The sequence below is a fragment of the Thamnophis elegans genome, chromosome 3 (genome assembly GCF_009769535.1).
Source record: "Thamnophis elegans isolate rThaEle1 chromosome 3, rThaEle1.pri, whole genome shotgun sequence".
Lineage (NCBI taxonomy): Eukaryota > Metazoa > Chordata > Lepidosauria > Squamata > Colubridae > Thamnophis > Thamnophis elegans.
The window spans coordinates 135,056,625-135,078,803 of NC_045543.1; the positions used below are offsets into that span (position 1 = coordinate 135,056,625).

A 22,179-nucleotide genomic window follows, 5' to 3' on the forward strand; every position below is an offset into this window, starting at 1 on the left:
TATTTGGAACTGAGCCATGTTCTGTTCTCTATAAATAATATGAGAGACTAACTTCCTGTTATTCTTTTTTTCTATCGTTGACTGACTGATTTGGATATTGCAGTGAACCCATTAATGTTAGAGACAAAGTTCAAATTAGTCAGACTGAAAACAAATCTTTATGCATAAAAATAATAAATGTTGTGACCTGCCTATACTGTCCATTGGTATAATTCAAAACAATTAATTTACAAGCAAATACAATAAGACAGTGAAGCCCAGGTATTTCTATACCTGCTTGATAACTGAAATTAAAGCCTTCGATGCCGTTTCTTCCTAGAAGGGGGTTTATTTTCCATCTTGGAATCAGACTGTAGCTTCTTTGTATCTTGTGGTGGTGGATTCAAAGTTATTTCCCTTGAGAAGCCAATTCTTCTCAGTCAACCCAAGGAGCACATGGTACATCTAAATCCTACTGTAATTCATCAAGGGGCGCGGTGGCTCAGTGGCTAAGACGCTGACCTTGTCGATCAGAAAGGTCAGCAGTTCAGTGGTTCAAATCCCTAGCGCCACGTAACGGAGTGAGCTCCCGTTACTTGTCCCAGCTTCTGCCAACCTAGCAGTTTGAAAGCGTGTAAAAATACAAGTAAAAAAAGTAGGGACCACCTTTGGTGGGAAGGTAACAGCATCCCGTGCGCCTTCGGCCTTTAGTCGTGCCAGCCAAATGACTATGGAGACGTCTTCAGACAGCGCTGGCTCTTCAGCTTTGAAACAGAGATGAGCACACCCCCTAGAGTTGGGAATGACTAGCACATACATGCGAGGGGAACCTTTATCTTTACCTAATTCATCATAACCAACCAAATATCTAAGGAAGTCTAGTTAATCCTAATTATTCCTGGATAATACATGTAACATCAAAACATATAAAAAGGTTCCACTGTTGGCAGATCTATCAGCGGGGAACCATGTAGAACCATGTATAACACTCTTCTAAGTGGTAGTAGTTATGACGTAAAAAAAAAAAACATTCTGGTGAACTACGAGAGGGTAAATCATACAGAGAATCTTAATTGAGTTGGTCTGTCTGTCTGTCTGTCTATCTATCTATCTATCTATCTATCTATCTATCTATCTATCTATCTATCTATCTAAAATATTGAGGGGTGAATACACACACATAGACACACACACACACATAGTCTGTAGTCAAACTCCTTAATTGTGATGCATTTGCTGAGTTTTCCTCTTCCACCGTCAGCCCTGCTCTGATGCCATATGGTCTAGCATGGAACATTTAACTTGTCAGATATAATGGATTGTCCTGGAAGCAGATTTTTGCTTTGAGCACTCGACTTCTTTCTTGCATTTCACTCTCAGCTCTAGGCTGCAGGATGAAGGATTGTGGTGGAAATGCAAAGAAGAAAGATACAGTTGATTCCCCTTAAGAGAGTGACCTATATGCCACAAAATTTTACCCACAAACGGAGGCATTATCCTTGTCACTGACCCTAACAGGCTGCATGTCAGAACCATTTAAATTTGTCTGGACTTAACAGATTGTGCAAATGTTTCTGAAATCAAGTGTTTAGGAATAATAAAAGCTTCTCATTTCAACTGATGCAGCAACATTGCAGTTCGCCATAGCCAAGCAATGAGCATTATTTATGGTGACCTACATGTAACTTAAGATGCCTATTTTACAAGTCATGGCATCCTTGTTGCTGGGCCTCTTCTGTTCATTTCCTCTTATCCTTACATAAGTTCCTAAAGACAGTCCTCTGCCAGTTGGCTTGAGACCCCAAATGGGGGAAGAGAACAGTGGAGGTGGTTGACCGAGTAACAACAGATCCCACCTCCCCTCCACTCTGTCCCTGCCCTCTACACATGTTCTTAGATTTTGTAGGTTTGTAGGTTTATTGGATTTATATGCCGCCCTTCACCCAAGGACTCAGGGCGGCGTACAACATAAAAGAAAACACATATTACAAAAATTAAAAGGGACATTAAATAAAGTATCCCCAAAAAAAAACCAATTGATATTTACAATAAAAATTTAAAAATTAAATTAAAATTAACAACCAAATTAATCCTATATTTTATTCTATTCAGGCCAGGCCGGCTTGCTGGAAAAGCCAACTTTTTAGGGCGCGTCGGAAGGACTGAAGTTCGGGAATTATTTGGAATTTGGAATTTAATTTTTGGAATTTAATAAAATTTGTATGCCACCCACTCCCATTGGGAGAATGCATTTTAATGTGTGGTTTTAATTTATTTATGCTTTAATGTATATGTAAAGATCAGGGGTGAGTTCCGGCTGCCGCTATTGCCGGTTTGCTCAGGGACGCGCCCCGCCCATCCCCGCATGCTTCATGAGCGATGCACGCACATGCGCAGTGCAACAAAAAATGCTCTGCACACGCGCAGAAAGCAAAACACAAGAGAACCAGTTCGGAGGCATGGCAGGCCTGAATCACTGCTGGTTCCTGCGACCCAGGCTGCCAAGTTACTACCAGTTCAGCCGAACCGGTAGGAACCAACCTCTGGTAAAGATATATATTTTATGACTGTAAGCCACCCAGAGTTACCCTATGGTAAAATGGGCAGCCAAGTAAGTAAGTTAAATGAGTGAGTGAGCGAATAAATAAATAATTTTTAGGATCTTCATGGATTAATATGCCATTACTCCAGGTTTAGATAATGCATGTATGTTTGTGACAAACAGAGAGAGAGAGATTATTGTTTCTTCTTAATATACATTTAATACATTGTGTTGCATAAGATAATTAAGATTTCTCTGAGGCTTAATTTAAACCAGGTTACAAAACAATGAACTCACGGGCAAATTACTCCAGCTTTATATAGAATGTATGGATGTTTGTGAGTAAGAAAGAGACTGTTACTTTTGTTTAATGTATATTTAACAGCTGGTGCTACATAGAATACTTTGATTTCTCTGAGTATCCAAGCCCTCTGATGGACTTAATTTAAGCCAGGTTACAAAACAATAGGTCATGAAGAAAAAAAATGTGATGGAGAATTCCTCCTGCTACAAAATATGTTTGTGTTTGTGAGGTTTTCATGAAGAGTTATTTATGAGTTTATTTACGACCAGTCCTTATAGAATTCTCCAATTTAATATCTTTGCTGTATCAACAAACAAGCATCCATACAACCTAATCTGATTTCAGTCTGTTTGTACCTTAGCTAATTTTGAAGCTTCAGTGCACAACCTCCTTAGCCATTACCATCATAGTAGCTTTTGTGAATTCTTTATCAATCCTGACAACATTTAATGTTCATTTTAGTCACACAGTTTTTGGGGCCAAGGCACAATAACTTTTTTTGGGGGGAATAGGGAAATAAAGTTTGGCTATTTAAAATAAAGTCTGCTAAACTTTCAAAGAATCCTTAACATAATATACTTCATTGCAATTAAAGAAAACAGGTGTCACGTAAACAGAAAACTATTTTAGTGCACCGTTTCCCACAATGCACTTTACCTTGGTCTGCTTATTAAATGAAGTGAGAATTCTCCCCATATTTGCAGAATAATTTCCATACCTGTACCTATGGGGTGGGGGGTGGGGAGAACAAAACAAAATAAAACCCCAAATAGGTCTCAAGTGTAACTATATTTTTAGCTTATGGATGCCCTCTGCTGGATAATGCTAATTCAAACGTTTTGGATGAATTATCAAATATTTCATTGTTAAACTACATTGGAAATTTGTACTATAACCTTTTTGATCAGTTGTGTAATTGTTATTCCTGAATCTATCATTAAAGGCAGTGTTTTGTCTTGTTGAGATTAAATGTAAAATGTCCTAACTTCTGTAATATGTATAATTATTATTTTTTTGTACAGAACCCCCCAGGTATGATCCTAAATGGAATGCCAACTTCAAGTAAACTTTATTGTTTGGATGTTCTAATAATTAGATTTCTTGTAATGAATGGTTTTAAGATGCACAGTACGGCATTTTAGCATTGAAAGCTTTGAATCATCAGTACAGTTTCTGTAAAGATTTGGGCATTAACTGTAGAACTGTAAAACAGTAAAGACAGGATAAAAATAAACAAACAAAAATAGAATATATTATATTTCCTTTGACATGTCCATGCCATCATTGTAACTCATTACTTGTATTTATCTTTTCTCACCTCACATATATCCAATAATCTTATTGTATATCATCACATCCAGGAAGAAAATCCTATGAAAAGTTTTGTTCTATTTTGCTTTTACAGTTTAAATCTCTGGATGATTTCTGGTAGCTTCAACAACTAGCCTGGACAACCCATCCAAAAAAAAAAAAAAAAAAAAAAATACGGGTGAGCAAAAGGATCTGTTCTTCAATGAGATGGCTAATTGTCCTGGAATAAGCTCCCTGAAAGACAATTTCACAATCGCTACTAGTCTTTGTTGTTGTTACTTGTGAAATCATGTCCAACCCCCATGGACAACGTCCCTCCAGGTCTTCCTGTCCTCTACCATCTTCTGGAGTCAATTTAAGCTCATGCCTACTGCTTCGGTGATTCTATCCAGCCACCTCATTCTCTGTCATCCCCTTCTTCTTTTGCCCTCAATCTTTCCCAGCATGAGGCTCTTCTCCAGCAAGTCCTTTCTTCTCATTAGGTGGCCAAAGTATTTGAGGTTCATCTTCAGGATCTTCTAAAGAGCAGTCAGGGTTGATCTCCTCTAGGACTGACCAGTTTCATTGCCTTGCAGTCCAAGGGACTCGCAGGAGTCTTCTCCAGCACCATAGTTCAAAGGCAATCTCAATTCTTTGGCGCTCAGCCTTCCTTATGGTCCAACTTTCACAGCCATCCATTGCAACTGGAAAAACCATAGCCTTGACTATAAACACTTTTGTTGGCAGGGTGATGTCTCTGCTTTTTAGTATGCTGTCTAGATTTGCCTTCGCTTTCCTCCCCGGGAGCAAGCATCTTTTAATTTCTTGGCTGCAGTCCCCATCTGCAGTGATCTGGGAGCCCAGGAAAATAAAATCTGTCACTACCTCCATTTCTTCCCCATCTATTTGCCTGAAATTGAGAGGGTCGGATGCCATGATCTTAGTTTTCTTAATCTTGAGTTTCAAGCCAACTTTTGCACTCTAGTCTACGATTCTTATACTTCAATAATTGTAATGTTGTGAATATTCTAGTCTGACCTCTTGGCACAATTTGCTGGTAATGAAAACCAGCTCAGGCTGTCTTCTCTCGAATCTTTTTCAACAAACAGATGCTTACACATCATTTACAAATATAGAAGCATTCATTGAATATCAGTTTGAACATCACAGGTTGGATTCAAGAACCACAGAGATGTAGTTACCATCTCATATCTGTACTGATGGGGAAAGTTTAAGTTCACTTAGCATGCTAATTAAACTTAAAATGTGTTGGTTGGATTCAAGCAAGACACAAAGCTGCAAACCAGAAAGCAGCATTAAGACTTACTGCGTTATGTGATCTCAGCCCTTGGCGTAATAGCTCCAATGCCAGATTACTTTTTTTATGAATTGCATAGGGAAAATGAGTTCACACAGACATTGTGCATTTGTAGTCAGAATTCTTCAACACAGAGAAACCCTTTTTTGTTAGAAGCATCCACTAATAAGAGAAAACTAGCATGTTGTAGGCGCTCTACATGGGGCAGCCCTTGAAGAGCATTCGGAGACTTCAGCTCATCCAGAATGCAGCCGCGCGAGCGATTGTGGGTGCACCTCGGTACACCCACGTCACACCTATCCTCCGCGAGCTGCACTGGTTACCGATTGGTCTCCGGATACGCTTCAAGGTGCTAGTCTTCACTTATAAAGCCCTTCATGGTATTGGACCTGGGTACTTGAGAGGCCGCCTGCTGCCAATTACCTCCCAAAGGCCCATTAGATCCCACAGATTAGGCCTCCTCCGGGTTCCATCTACTAGCCAATGTCATCTGGCTACTACCTGGGGGAGGGCCTTTTCTGTGGCTGCTCCAGCCCTTTGGAACGATCTCCCTGCAGAGATTTGGACCCTCACTTCTCTCCAGGCCTTCCGTAAAGCCATTAAAACCTGGCTGTGCCGGCAGGCCTGGGGTTGATGAGTTCCCTTCCCCTCTCGAATTGTGTGACTGTTGATTGTCTTTTAAATTCCCTTGTACCTTTTTGTTGTATTTCCTTTGTGTTTACCTTCCCCCTCCCCCTTGGGTTTGTGAGCTGCCCTGAGTCCCCCAGGGAATAGGGCGGCATATAAATAAAATAAACTTTCAAACCTTCAAACCTTGTAGCATAGTGTTTAAGAAAACCAGGGAGAAAAATCTATCGTTGAAGTTTGAACTGTGAACTTTAGGTAAATCAACCCTTCTTAGTTTCACAATTTATAACATGGGATAAAAAAGACCACCTATCTTATAGGGCTATTGTAATGAAAATCGAATTGATGTAATGGGCTTTGAGTATTTAAGAATTTCCTTTATATATTGCACAAAGACAGTATTTTGATTTCCTGTGGTTTATTGAATAAACAGCCGTTATTCTAGACATTAAACCATAAACCTTGATTTACGGAACATAGTACCTGGAATCATATAATAGAGTAACTCCTAAGATAATATAGGTTTTTCTTGCATCAACCCAGCCTATGTACATTTTTCTTAGAAGTTGTGGCCGTGATCAAGTTCTCTAATGTGGTTTTTTTTTAACCTACACATCGAAGAGCAAATAGCATTTTTTTTTAAAAAAAAAGAATGATGACCTTGCCAAAGCATTAGGACTGTGACTTTGTGACAAAAATGACACCCTGATATAGGAGAGCCAATTTGGTCTAGTGAACAAGGCACCAGGAGGCTGTGTGTTCTAGTTCCGCCTTAGGCATGAAAGCCGATTGGGTGCCTTTGGGCCAATCACCTTTTCTCAACTCAACCCACTCAAAAGGTTGTTGTGGGGGGAAATAGGAAGAGGAAGGAGCATTAAGTATACTTTCTACCTTCAAATATTTATAAAATTAATAAAATAAAAGGTGGGATATAAATAAATAAAATAAATTAATAGCAATAGCACTTAGACTTATATACTGTTTTACAGTGCTTTACAGCTCTAAGTGGTTTACCAAGTCAGCATATTGCCCCCAACAATCCAGGTCCTCATTTTACCCACCTTGGAAAGATGGAAGGCTGAGTCAACCTTGAGCCTGGTGAGATTTGAACTGCGAAATTGCAGGCAGCCGGCAGAAGTAGCCTGCAGCACTGCACTCTCACCACTGCACCACCGCAGCTCATAAATAAATAAATAAATTCTCTCCAGACATCTCACTCAACTACATAAGTTAGAGCGCCTGTACATTGATGTATGTGTCCTATTTATTTTCCCTGTGGGTGTCCAGTGTTCTCTAATTAGGTTTAATCATAGCACAGCCAAGAAGAATAGACTATTCTATATGGCCAGAACACAGACAATGCTTCCTGACATCATCCTTATGAATGCAAGATGATGATGATGATGATGGTAACGATGATGATGAAGAATAATGAACCAGAACTAATCATTATCTATGGCACTGGAAAGTAGGTAGAAGTGTAATAGAACAAACAGAGAAGTTGTGTTGGTAAGCAGTGAAAACTCCCATCATTTTCAGCCAAATAATTGAAATGGCTTTCTTCAATCAACCTTTTTTTTTAAACCAAGAAATTTAGTCAATCTCAACATTTGTTCAAAGGTAAAAGTTCTGTCTTTATTGTTAGTTCAAACAATAAAGGTTCCCCTTGCACATATGTGCTAGTTGTTCCTGATTCTAGGGGGCAGTGCTCATCTCCGTTTCAAAGTTGAAGAACCAGTGCTGTCCAAAGACTTCTCCATGGTCATGTGGCCGGCATGACTCAATGCGAAAGGCACATGGAACGCTGTTACCTTCCCACCAAAGGTGGTTCCCATTTTTTCTACTTGCATTTTTACATGCTTTCGAACTGCTAGGTTGGCAGAAACTGGGAGAAGTAATGGGAGCCTACTCTGTTACGCAGCACTAGGGATTCGAACCACCGAACTACCAAGCTTTCTGATCGACAAGCTCAGCGTCTTAGCCACTGAGCCTTCGCATCCCACATTGTTCAAAAGGAAGGTATTTTAACAATTTTACTATAATAAATATGGTAAGGTGATCAGGACTATGCTGACCCCAACAGTGCAGAAATTGTTTTTTTAAAATAGTACAAATAGTACTATTTTACAAAGGCATTTGTATATTGCATTAATTTATTTTCTGTTTCTACATTGCCGCATTCATTTTTGGTGATCCTGAATTAGTTAACTGTAAACATCAGATTTATCTCTCTTAAATCTATGCAGTGTGGATTGCACAAAGTACATAAGGTTAGCACAGAGAACAGATTACACTAAGTTGGGATTTTTCCCCCTAAATTTAATATACTTTCATATAGGTTTATTTTTGGTTGCTTTTGTCCTTCTATATTTTAATGAAGGTGACTTCTACCCAGGTACGTGGTTAGTCCATCAGGCATGTGATTGTCAGCAGTCATTTAAAAGATGGTGTGGTGTGGTCATGGCGCACAGTTTCAAAATGCAACTCCAATGCAGGTCCCTATCTACAGAACCATATGTGGCTCAAGACATGCATATATAGGAAGCTGCTGTCCGAAGCAAAGTTTTGCCTACCTGATCTGGATTGCCACCCACCTGCTTTGGGTGAACCAGGAATGGCTTGATAGGAGTGCTCTGTGGCACCATTCCCTTGGAAAAAGCCTGTCATTCTCAGGGACTCCTGGAAGTGGGTAAAAAAACTGACTTGAGGATCAGTGAAGCCTACATTGATTATTAGTTTTAATGGATTTGTATCATGGTAGCTATTTTATGTGTTACTAATGCCTGTCTCTCCTTGAGGGAAATGGCTGGTCCAAAACATGAGAGTGAGAGAGGAGGGAGGGAAGGAGAGAGAGAGAGAGAGAGAGAGAGAGAGAGAGAGAGAGAGAGAGGGAGGGAGGGAGGGAGAGAGGGAGAGAGGGAGAGAGGGAGGGAGATAACCAAGCATCAGCTATTAAAAGCAAAGGATGAACTAAATATATGATGTGGGTGGGTGGGTGGATGGATGGATGGATGGATGGATGGATGGATGGATGGATGGATAGATAGATAGATAGATAGATAGATAGATAGATAACCAAGCACCAGCTGTTAAAGCAGAGGATGAACTAAATAGATGATAGATATGATGGATGGATAGATAGATAGAGCGAGCTAAGCCAAAATATTAAATAAAAAATTGATAGTGGAAAATGGAGGGGGGGGGGCAGGAGAAAAAATATATATTCTGAGCAGAAAATTTTTTTTCCTTAATGACTGTTCCTCTAGTTAGTCTCAAGATAAAATTTACAAATTGATCTTTAGAGGCACTGTGCTCGCTCTTACGTTTTGCTAAAAATCTAGAGAGGGGAAGGTGTGATAAGTGTGATTCCCAACTTAATCTCTTTCTAGCCAAAATCCTTGAATTGCTTTTTAGATAAGGTTTAGAATTAATCTAATCCAGTTTTTCTCAGATTATTCTCTTTATATCTGTTGTCACTTTTTTAGATTTAGCACCTAAACAAGCTAAGGGTCTGTCTGTCTGTCTGTCTTCCATCCATTCATCCATATATCCATATATCCATTTTTTCTGGAGGAAAACAGTTTAGTTATCCTGGCCAAACACATTGCTATGAAATGCTCACAAGAAATGTATTTTGACTATTATCTTACAATATCCTTAGATTGTTCAGCATTAGTATCCATTGACTCAACTGTTAGGGCTACATTTTTGTTTATTATATACCTCTAGAAATTTGGTTTGCCTTTTAAAGCCATATAAATTTAGTGGTCCAATTTAATTATGGTGCTTTTGTAGCCTCTGAGATCTCAGCTATTTTAACTTTGGCAGGGTTATAAGTGTATTTTTGGAAACAACCATGCCCTTCTGCCTGTGGGTGATGCTTTAACAATCATTTTTTCACAACTAACTGAAACTGAATTGCAGTTCAGAAGAAAAAAGAATATTTTTTAAAAAAGTTATACTTAGTTCAAGAAAAGTAAATGTGCATGGGTTATTTTGAAATCTTAATTAAAAGAATTGGATTGGATCCAGATGTTGGTACATAGAGTGAGTTATTGGAAGCAGACTTTTAAAACTTCTGCTCCATTCACTGACTATATTTTGGTTTTGTCTATCATATCTGTCTCCATTTGATATCTAACTCCTCCAAACATCTTTTGAACAAATTCCAAATTTAACAGTTCTTGCACGTACTCAATAAAAAGAAACTTATTATTTGTTTGGAGGTAAGAACACGTTAATGTTGTTGCTGTTTGTGATTGATTGGAAACCTCAAATTTTAGTCAACATGGAAAGAAATTGTTTTCTTGCTTAATAGCTGAAATATCATATAAGATCTTGACATTGTCAAATGAGATGTTTGAAATCAAAATCAGGGAATCTCATTGTCAGGGTTCCAAATAGCATCCTCTATGAAATAATAGCTCGAGGCAAGAAGTTCCTCAAAAGACCAATTGATTAGAAAAGCCATGTTGGGACATCTGGGGAAACCCAAATCTGAAAACTTCCAGGTTTCCCCCACCCAGTTGAAAGTTCAAGACCCTGCCCCAACACCCACAAGTCCATCAAATTGTCCAATCCAGAGAAATTGTCCAATTTCTCCCATCCACATCAATCCAGGTGCAGGGATGAGGCGACCTTGACTTTCTGAGAAGGAATGTTGTTATGACTACACATCTCCCAAGCTCCATACCATCCTACCTCCCAGTTTCCCATAGTAACTATGTTTGAATATGTGGCAGGCTTGAGGCCCTATCCCCACCCCCCATGGCTTCCAAACCTGACACTCATCTCACACTACTTACTCTTGATGTGAGCTATGTAGTAAAGGGAGGAAGCCTTTGACTCCCCCCCCCTCAATTTCTGAGATAAATAATCTAATGGAAGGTCTCAGATATGTGTTTTCCAGTGAAATACTTTCAGTTTGTATATTTACAAACTGTTTACAAACTTTCCATTTGTATATTTATTATTCTTTTCCTGTATTTTTCATTGACGGGAACTAGTTCAAAACATATTTTTTTTAAAAACCCTACATTTTTATTAGCATGTTCTATTTGATTACAAACTAGACAAACCCAGTTCCTGCAACCGTTCTTCGCATGTTTTAGCTTCCAGTCCCTTAATCATCTTTGTTGCTCTTCTCTGCACTCTTTCTAGAGTCTCCACATCCTTTTTACATCGTGGCGACCAAAACTGAATGCAGTATTCCAAGTGTGGTCTTACCAAGGCATTATAAAGTGGTATTAACACTTCATATAGATGCACATTGTTCTGCATTTATTTTCCTGTAAATTTTTAAAAATCCATATTTTACTGCTTCAGTTTCAGATGTTGTCTTAAAATATACCTGCACAAACCTTTTGTGATAAAAGAAGCCTTTAAAATTGTTAGGAAATTGATAATGGATATATTAAGACATTTGTTTTAAGTCATTGGTGTACAAAATGATATGGAGTTCTTCATATGTAAGACCATCTGAATAAATTGAGACTATTTTGCATAAAATGAGAAGTTCCTATGAGACAAACAAATTTAGAGATGCATCACAAAGGTAATAAGATTTCTTTAAGCCATGGAATATTATTGCTTCAAAGGGCATTGGAACACAAAACTTGTTAGAAAAAAATGTTACTGAATTAGAATTAAGTTATATTTGTATTCTCAGCTCCTGTATCTGCTATATAAATCAATATTTCCTGTATGGTGTATTAAGCAATGTTTACTGACTACTTTTTAAAAGAATGAACTATTGAATGAATACAGTAAAAGGCCATAATTTTGTAGGCAAATTGGTAGCTTGGGCAGTACATATAATCTATTAATATTAAGTGTGACCTTCATACAGCAAACCTCATTTGTCAAAGTTGAAAAATATTTCTTGGGCCCAACAGCACACAATTTGAAGCAAATATCAGATTTTTAAGTAATGACTGATAGCTTATATGCATCAGATGTTAAGATTAAAACCAAATAAACAGTTTCTGTGGCTGATGTGCACCAGAATGTAAGCTGGAGTAAAAAGAGCTTCAAAAAGAAAGCATCAACCAATATTGAGGTTTTGCACAATGTTCATTTATGCCACATATGCTGTTCTGAGTAAGCTCTCAGTCAGCTATTTAGGCTAACAGAATCAACACGGGAGTTTGCAGAGTCCCCTTGCGATTTGTAGGTGTCAGAAACATTGAATCAGCCTGACACCAAAAACTGTCCATCTGGAAAGATCTTTACATTAAGTGCACCTTTAAACTTTGCCTTTGTCTTTATCTTCTCATGTGGTATGTTAAACTGTATAATCTCCAGTTGTAATAGCACATAACAGTGGCAACATTATGCCCCTTTAGGAACAATCCATCTCTATATATGTCAGTGTATTCATTAAAGTTTTTTCATGTTTTGAAAATAATATCCATTCGCCTTTTGCTGTATCTCTGGGGCATATCAATTTCTTAACCTAAAATTGTTGCTTGTCTGTCTATTGATTTGAAATGCCAGTGTAATGACTTGATCTGGGCAAATAGTTCGTGTTGTCTTACTTTCATTCTGTACCCTCTATTTTTTCTGTCCTAACAATGGTTTCCTGTGATATCTGAATTTTAATAGTTTATGGTTAAAACCAAATATATAATAGTTTATAAACCACTTTTACATCAAGGTTTCAAAACATCACTTTGAGACAGTTTCTGTAGTAATAGTAGTAAACGGTGCAGCCCATTTTGTTATTCTAAAATTAAAGCACAGGTAAAAATGAAGAAAGCTGGACAAAAGAAAAGGAAGGTTTTTTTAAATACATTCTCTGTTTTCTAAACCATAATTGAGAAATCATTCTTGTTTTTTTTCTTTTCTTTTTTTATAATAATGCCTAAATTGAGTCAAGGTTAGGATAAGGTTTGCTTCTGTGTTCAGTAATTTCTATATCTGTGTTGAATATTATATTTCTTTGATATCCATTTTATGTCAATAAACTAGAAATTTGGGGCAAACATATTATTATAAAATGCCAGGAAGAGTCCTTTGGGGTTAGTCTTTGATCCTTTTGTGCATCACACTTCATGAATGTCTAGTACTGAACATTTAAGCTTCAGTCAAAAACTTCAAAAGATTTCATAAGAAAAGAAACTCTTCCAAGTTATGTTTTAGTTCAGTGTCATAGAAGAAATGCTAGGTCCCCAATTGCTTTCTTTTCAAACAAAATGAAGATCCCCCGTAATGCCATGAAATGGGATTTATGCATCACAATTGTTAGATTATATTTCATTAATGAAACTCACAATGGCTATACTCACACAACCAATTTAACCAGGTCAAATAAAAGTTTTTATTTGCAATCAAGCAACATGCTAAGTTTGACTAGTGGTTAACCTTCATTAGGTTGGGGGGGGGGGGGGGGCAGAGGTCGTTTTCTGGTTCGGACCAGCAGAAATCGTGGGTGGCTCTATTTTGTCCTATTTAGGGATGTTTTTTGAGCAAAGCGCATGCGCGGACGGGAAGGCCATGCGCACATGTGCGAACCAGTAGGGAGGGTAAGTGAAAACCACCCCTAGCGGAGTTATTTATTTGTAATGGCCCAGTCTGAGGTGGAAACCCAATTATTTGGTTAATTCCCAGTGAATTGGGCAGATCTATGTTGCTCTGCATTTCTATTACTGTATGTCATTTATTACCACAAAAGACTAGGAGAGCCCTATTAGACATGATTTCTCTAAACAATGGAGCAGAATTGGACATGAGTAGTTTATATGTGCAGTTATCTAAATAAAATTGTATAGAGTCACTGGAGAGCTACGAATGAATGAATGAATGAATGAATGAATGAATGAATGAATGAATGATGTATGTGGTTTATTAATCTCTCTATATGTCTTAATACATTGTTTAGCCATAAGGAAGTAAGATAGGAATAGAAATGGAAATAATAAATTAAAATGTTTCCTAAATACATTCCTTATAAGCATCTTATACGCAGCCATTTGTCTGGAATGGTATAGGTCTCCTGCTTGAGCAGCGGGTTGGACTAGAAGACCTCCAAGGTCCCTTCCAACTCAGTTACTCTGTTATTCATTATATGTAACCTGTTTGTATCTGAAACTTCTTGCCTTATAGGTAGCATATGAAGACAAGTTTGTCTCATTTTCCAAGCATAAATCTCCCACGTATACCATGATGGGCACTTCAGTGTGAGAAGATATTGATACTGAACAGAAAGCTTACCCTTTCTATCTCTTTCCCATGGATTTTCTTTTCTTTTTACCAAATGCCTAGCAATTTAAAATTACAGAATGAATAATCCCTTGCAATGAAATAAGCAATTTAGTCCAGACAGAAGCGGTCCCATGACTGTGAAAATTAGGAAAATGAATACAAATGTTCCTCAACCATCTGAAGTCAAACTATATTTGAAGATATGTCACCGTGCCTCTTGAATCCAACTGTCACAAAAGTTAAAATATTAAAAGAGTATCGCGAATGTAGAAGCGAGATTTCCATTGGTAGAGCAAAGACGAGCTGACCTTTCTTTCAGAACAAAAGGGGGGGGGAGTTATATGAGAGTTAGATGACTTGAATTTTTGGCTTAATTCAATTAATTTTTCAGAGGACATTACCGAGAAGCAGCCGGCTTCTTTATGGACTGACTGGAAATCCTGCAATGTTTTTGTGCTGGGTTTTTTATTTTTCTCTTTTCCTCATTTTGATTACAGTTAATCTCAGATGCTGGGAACTGCATAGTAAGCAACTGAGTTTAGAGGAGATTTTTTTTTTTAATTTTATTTCTTGGGTGTTTATTGAGTGTCTGTATGTGTATTATGCCTTAGAGAAAAACCTTGGCAGTTCATTCTGTTTTTCTTTGTATGTATTTTGGCTGATGTGTATTCTGTCTGTTTATTTATTTAAAAAGGTATTAGTATAATTAATAATGCATTTCCTTTGAATCACTCTCAGGGTTCCCACTTGTATAATAGTAAGTCATTGTTTGGGTCATCTTCTCGTAAGTTTTATTTCGACTATCACAACATAGTGGGTTTTTTTATATATATATACTTAGCAGTCAGTGCAATATTGGTCCTAGTGATGGGAAATCTAACCAGATACAGAACAAGTACCCTTTTCTTGGTTTGTATGCAAATTATTAACCGGTACGTTTAAGGTTTGTTTTTTTAGAAAAACAACAACTATGGATAGCAATACTCCACACAGTAAAAGACTTGAGCGATTAATGCTACCCTTATGCCTCTTTCGAGTAGTCGTAGCCATGGGGCTTGGCACTGGAACTGTTGTCTTTGTGCCAAAAAATATCCGCAGCGGCTGCCGCATTCTGGTACTGGAAGGTTGTTTCGAAAATTCCGCAGTGAATGTGTCGAGTTTCTACATTGTTGTCGATCCTTTAAAAAACCCGAACCCTCAACACACACAATCCCTTTAAGAAGTCGCAATTTATAGCATCCCAGTCCACCAATGCACATTGAGAATTGCTGCCTTCCTGTAATACCTGAGAACGATGGGAGATGGCAAAGCAAGTATAAAAATTCCAAGCGAGCTCGCTTTTTGTGTGTTAAATTTATGCACACAGATAGTTGCTTAGAGAGCCCCCGCCAGAATATTATTAGCCCTCTTTCAAATTTTATTCTCTGAAACAAATATGCTAGTGAATTTTAAGCAGAAAACCAACATAAAGAAATTAGCTGATTTTTAAATGAATGTTTCCCCTCCAGAGATTTTTTTCCCCTCCCTCCATGAATTAGATGACGTCGACCCCCCAAAAAGTCAGTTTATTTCACAATGACAATTGATAGTGCATCTATACGAACGCTGTACACACACATGCATCCACGTCCCTAAAGAGTTTCATGTAAATTTGATTATTCTGTTCTTAAATGGGAGGAAAGACACGTTCCTGGTTGGATTGGGGTACAAAAATAAAGACATAATAAAAGTTAAAGGCTTACACTCTCAGGATGAAATATGCTCATTCCTGATCTCCAAAGCTATCTGTCTGGTGGTAAAAATGGATGCTACAGATGAAATCTTTACAAGGAGCATAATCCTTAAAAAAAAGAAGAAGTCAATCTCCTGCTGGTTTTTGTGTCTCTTTGGTACCTCACAAGCTTCGGCAGAGTCCTGGACGAGTGCCCATTGATGTCATGGAAACACTCAAATTACTGAGAATGATTCATGTCTGTGCTGTTCTCTTATCCTCCCCCACACAAATAGAAGTAGATTTTTAACCCTGACAACTTGTAATTTGCAGTGCGTTTTATTTTTGCATCTAGATAAATATTTTTTAACCACCGAAATTAAAATGAGACAGTTTGTATCTGATACGATAGTAAGGAGGAGGAGGAGGAGGACAGGTACTCACATAGTAAATGAAATTCATTTGCCTGGTTCTTTATTCAGAAGGTTGGATTTGTTAGCTTTATTCACCCATCTCCTCATTAAAATGTATTTTTGCCTGGTTGAGTTTGAGGAAACTCACCTTGTAGGTGTGAGATGAAGTATAACCTGTGCTGTTTCTTTCCTGTTTAGGACATTTTTTCCCCTGTTCCCTGTCTTATCAATTGTTCATAGACATCTTCCCCCCCCCCCCCCACATTAACTCATAGTGCACAAAATCTCAAGTGAGTTCAGTATTTCTACTTTCCTATCTGTAGTTTTCATCACGGTTAGGAAAAGACCCTTTTTATGAAACCACAAAAAACGTGTCACATTTTATATCCTTGGGCATGTAGATAAATTCAATTTGTAGTATTTTGTTTCGTATTCTATTATGACAAGACAATGTGGAAATTACCATTATTTTTCCCCTGTCTGAAAGATAAATTCTAAATGACAAGTCAAATAAAAGTAGAGTTATAATTTTATATTAATGTTATTGGCGTACATTTTCAGGGGAATGTGTATAGGAAATTTACTCCCAGTGCAAATTCCATCTTTTTAACAGTAAAACTGAAAGAAAGTAGAATTCCACATAATATTGTGGATCTGTAGATGCCAATTTGAAATCATGCGCAATTTACACAACATAGAACCTTATAGAATGTATTCATCTCAGTCATTATTTTAATTGAATCCCGACTTTATTGGGCAAAACCTTAAATAAAACCTTATGTGCATTTAATCAAGTATTTTTTAAAAAAAAAATCAATTTGACACTTGAAACAACAGTTTAGTTTATTAAACAATTGTTCTATATTAAATTAAAAATGTGAATCTTTTTTCCCTTACACCTTATATTTCAATAATAACAGACTTGAGTATAATATTCTCTAGTAAAATAACATCCTTTAAAGTAAAGGTGGTTTTGCGAAGTATGTGGTAGTAATTAAATGATTCATTTACAGGGGTAATGTACTGTACAATATGTAGCTAGTTATTGCAATTTATTATATGCTTGATTGAAGAAACAACCAGAACTTTGCATTATATTATATCTGGGCACTCAAGGATCATTACTGTTGTCCACCAAAAATTATGGAGAGGGTATACACTGTTTTGGATATCCAATAACAATTATTTCTTTCTATGTTAAGCTGTTGAATCTTATCTCTGTTCATCTTATGTCCACCTAATAGTTTTAAATTATTAAAGCTTAATCTTTCACTTTCTAACCACAGTTGGAATAATTTTGTTAGATTTCATGCCAGAATATTATTCATTTTCATGTGAGGGCCTATCATAGGTCTTTGCTGACCTTATGGAGCAGGGCTTCTAGCTTTTCACATTTTCAACAAATTCCTACTTTGGTTTACTAACAACCATCATAATATATGAAATCCATTCCTCTGTTCTTTTCATCAGATTCACAATGTCCGTATCCAACTATATCATGTCCTGTTGACATTTTAAAGAAAATGTTAAGAGCATGCAGGAAAATCAAAGAAAACACTAGAATTGACATGAAATATCACAATCTATTTGTGTCTCCTACAACTCTGAGAAAGTTGAAACATTGTTAGGGAGTGATATATTTCAATATAAAATACTCTTTCTGGAGCGTAACTACAGAGATCAAGTCATTCAATAGGGAATTCAACTAGGAAAGAGTGAAGAATCAGTCTTGTGATGGGGGTTTCTTTGCTAAATTTACCATCTGGAGTTTTTGATTTATTATCTCTGACCCCACTGGTGACTGCAGTGTAATCAGTGAGAATTATTATGGTCAGGTCACGACATGGATAACCTTCCTGCTGTGCTCATAAAAATAAATTTACGCAGTTTTTAGGGGTAAGAAAGAAAAGGAAAAGAGAGATTCTGTTTCCTCCTTTACAAATGATTGTCTCACATATATTATTCTGGAGGTTTGAATGGCATTTCCAATTAGAAATGTAATCATAGCAAACGGTGAAGGTATTTTAAAGCAGGGGCCATTAGGAGTTCTATGGCACAGGTCTATGGAAGAATAATGGTTAAGAACAGTGTGCCATTGGAGTTCAGAAAAGGACCAGAAGGCCAAGTTGAGCAAAATAAACTGAGGTCTGTCATGGGTTTCCCCTTATTTTCGTTTTGAGGTATAAGCAGCCATGAACTTCTTTCCTAGATACCATCCTTAGTATTTGGAGGAGTTTGCCAATGGTGTGTCATGAGCAGAAGCATAAAGTAAGTTCCTGAGTTTCAAAACAAGGAAGCTCATCATCTGAAGAAAACTGATTGTCTTCTGTGATTAGAAAATTGTGCTATTGAGATGAGGAACATGTGCCATTCTTCTGTGGTGATATGGAATCAAAATTTATTTACCAAGACCAAAGACGGTAGTGATGTGATTACTATAAAAAAATGGCTTTAAGGACGAGAAGCTTTTTATGAAATAGATTAAGGACATTCACCATAATGCAATAAATATCATTCTTCTATACAGATTAATTAATTACAAGATGTATTCTTTAACACTGTTATCATATAATACCTCTCTCTGTCTCTCTCTCCCTCTAAAACAGGTAAAACAGAAAGAAGCTCTTATTCATCATATGGACGAGACTCAAATCTTCAAGGTTGCCATCAGGTAAGAGTCAGTTGATGGTATGAAGTAACATGTGATCCCATGTTTATGTACTATCCATCTTTGTGACATACATCCGGTCTTTTCAAAGAATTTTCAAGGATAGTTCAATAGTGTTTGAAATATTAAATTGTTTTTCTCTTACTTTCTGGTTTTCTGTTGGTTACTAGATTGATATTTTGGTGTATTCCTAGTGAATTGTTTATCAATCTGATTGAAAAGATTACACTGTTGTTGCCCAAATGACAATTCCTGGATAATGAATAGTTCAACTTAAGAAATTGTCAAGAGTTTGTAGGAGGCACCAGTGGAGATTTTAAAGTCATACTGACTTTGGACTGGCTATAACAATAAATTATAATTTCCATAGAGTCTGTAGGATGTTGTGTGAAAACAAGAGTTCTATTGAGAGATAAAAATGTCTGTGAAAATATGATTTGTTGTCTCTTTTTGTTTCTGAATTGTTTTTGGCTGGAAGTCAAGGCCAGCAGGCTAACAGAAAAATCGTCTCAAGGGAAACGTGTGAGCTAGAAAAATAAAAGTATTTTAATTAAATAATAAAATGCCAAATTAATACAAAGGTATAGCTTCTCTGTGTTTATGCCACTATATAGTAGGCATTTGCATATTTTTAAATTTCCAGAGACAGTACCTTCATCTAAAATTTCTATCAGTAGCTAAATATTAAACTGCGTGCAATATACATATACATACATACATACATACATATATATGTATGCATATATACACACACATACACATACTGCAATCCAGTTTTACTGCTTCTTCAGAATGCTGTATTCTGCTACCTTCCTTCCCTCTCCCTTCCTTTTTTTTTTTTAGGACAGTTATTGTTTGCATTCTTTGATTGCTTCTTTCACCCCAAAAGAAACACTTGCTTACTTTGGAAGAAAACACCCCTTTTTATCCCTTTCAAACTTTACACACTATAAAGTGAGAAGTGCCACGTAGCTTTTTTCCTTCTTCTTAATTTATTGTGACCGTAACTTTCTCAGCAGAGGAGAGAAACAATGTGAGGTTTATGAAATGGGTTTGGGGTAGGTGAGTTCAGCTACTTTGCTTAATTAAGCATAGCAAAATATAAACAGTCCAAGTCATTAAATAGAACCTTGCCTTGAAAAGTACACATACTTAGTATTAATGTTTCCTTAGAGCTGGCATTCCAGTGCCTTTGTGCATCTGTTCATTTTTGCAAGTTTTTGATTCTCCAGCCTACTCAGATATGCTATCCATTCTACCCAGATCGGTAGCAAGAGATTTGCGGAAATGAGACGTGAGGCTGCTTTGGTCAAGAACTATGGACTTGCATGTGTTCTCAAGTATTAGATTCATCCCTGTTTTCTGGAAGGAATTGCCCAGGAAAAGAAACATACAGCATTCGCAGTGCAATGGAAACAGCTTTGGAATGTGCCTGTTCAAATGCTTGGAGCAGATAGCTTTGGCAGCGAACAACGTAATGCTGTGTGGCTTTAGTGTAAAGCTTTCAATTCCTGTGGAAGGTTTGATCTGTTGGATCTGGTTACTGAGGGCCAAAACAAAAGAGGAGAAGTTTGGTGACATGCTTCTTTTTTGCAGGTAGAATAACCTGTAATTTACGGAAGGGGGGAGTTGTTGTTTTTTTTATTAAATTGGTTGCGGTTTGGGGCTGGTTTGGATGATAGCCGATTGTCATTTCTACAGGATTCCTTATTTTTTCTTTTCTTTTTTTTAAAAAAAGGGTGGTATTTATCAGATTAATTCAAATCGGATTAAAGCTCCCTTAAACTGTCACTTATATTTCTTAAATGTGTGAAAGAAAAAAAGAAAGTGGGAGCCTCGTTTATCCATTTGTGATTTTACAGAACCAGCCTATGAAATGATTTACGGCATCTGAAGTTCATTAAAATCAAAAGGGCTGTTTCCAAAATAAGCATCATCTGCAATAAAGGGTGATGGGCAGGGTATTTTCCTATTTTAAATCAATTCACTTTCATTGTAGCTTTTCATGTATTCCTTCGTGCTTCTACCACCACCCTTTTCATAGATGTTACTCATTTATTGAGCTATCATTCCTTTTGTTTCCGGACATATGGTGTTGTAAATATACTTAAGGATAAATCCCCAATAATTCCCAGCAAAAGTAAATCATTCTGTGAAATAAGTATTGTTACCTGGGTAAAGGAGATTTATCTTCTGAATGATACTTTTGTCACTAAGCTCCTGATTTTAGCCATGTAGCTTCCTTTTTGCAACAACCTCTAATCTTTTATCTTATGTACAAGCTACTTTCCCTTGTGTAACAGAGAATACAATATTGCTTTTTCTAAAAGCACATTTGTTATCTGTTTCTCTACATCTTTACATCAGTCCATATTGTCTTATATCTACTTATATCCAATTATTAAACTGTTCTAGCTAGTTACTGAATGTTGTACCATATCAGTAGCTGAGGCATTGCTTCTCTCTCTCTCTCTCTCTCTCTCTCTCTCTCTCTCTCTCTCTCTCTCTCTCTCTCTCTCTGTCTCTGTGTGTGTGTGTGTTGTGTGTCTCTCCCTCCCTCCCTCCCTCTCTTTCTCTCTCTCTCCTCCCTCCCTCTCTCTTTTTCTCTTTCTCTCTCTTTCTGTCGCTCTTTCTAATTCTCTCCTGGTCTCTGATTCTGCTGTTTTCTGCGGTTTCCGAAATCTTCACGACTTTACAACCTGCTCTGTAAACACATGGAAATCGGTAATTGCCATTTCTAGTATCCAAATTATTCATAACTTTTTTTTTATTTTCCACAATGAGATGATAGTGTCAGTTAAAGTTCAACAGTGTATAACTGATCCCTGAAACAGATGTTTGAGGAAACAATCTTTTCCGTGGCACCAACCTAGTTCTGATTGTCCTCAAAATAAGGAAGTGGCTGGATATTTTTTCAACACTGTTAATTTACATTGGAGAGAAGCTCATATTCAAACATTCCTGGAAAATGGCCAAGGGGCAAAATAATAATAATCTAAGAATAGGGATCACCTGCTGCAAAATATAGAAAACAAGTTGTTAGACAAATAGTAAGGTCATATTCAGCCCAGCCATTAAAATAAGCTACTGCAAAATTCAAATTGATGGGAAATAAGTGCAACGTT

At 37.1% G+C, this 22,179-nt stretch overlaps 1 protein-coding gene across 6 annotated transcripts in view; it reads left to right on the plus strand.

Annotated features, from left to right (window-relative positions):
* The window catches only part of LOC116506122 (transcription factor 4), a 420,496-nt gene that overhangs the window by 192,846 nt on the left and 205,471 nt on the right, over positions 1-22,179 (plus strand). For all 6 annotated transcript variants that reach the window (XM_032213768.1, XM_032213769.1, XM_032213765.1 and 3 more), the window contains one exon: positions 18,993-19,057. In XM_032213768.1, coding sequence (XP_032069659.1) covers positions 18,993-19,057 — 65 coding nt within the window. The remainder of the gene's footprint in view (positions 1-18,992; positions 19,058-22,179) is intronic.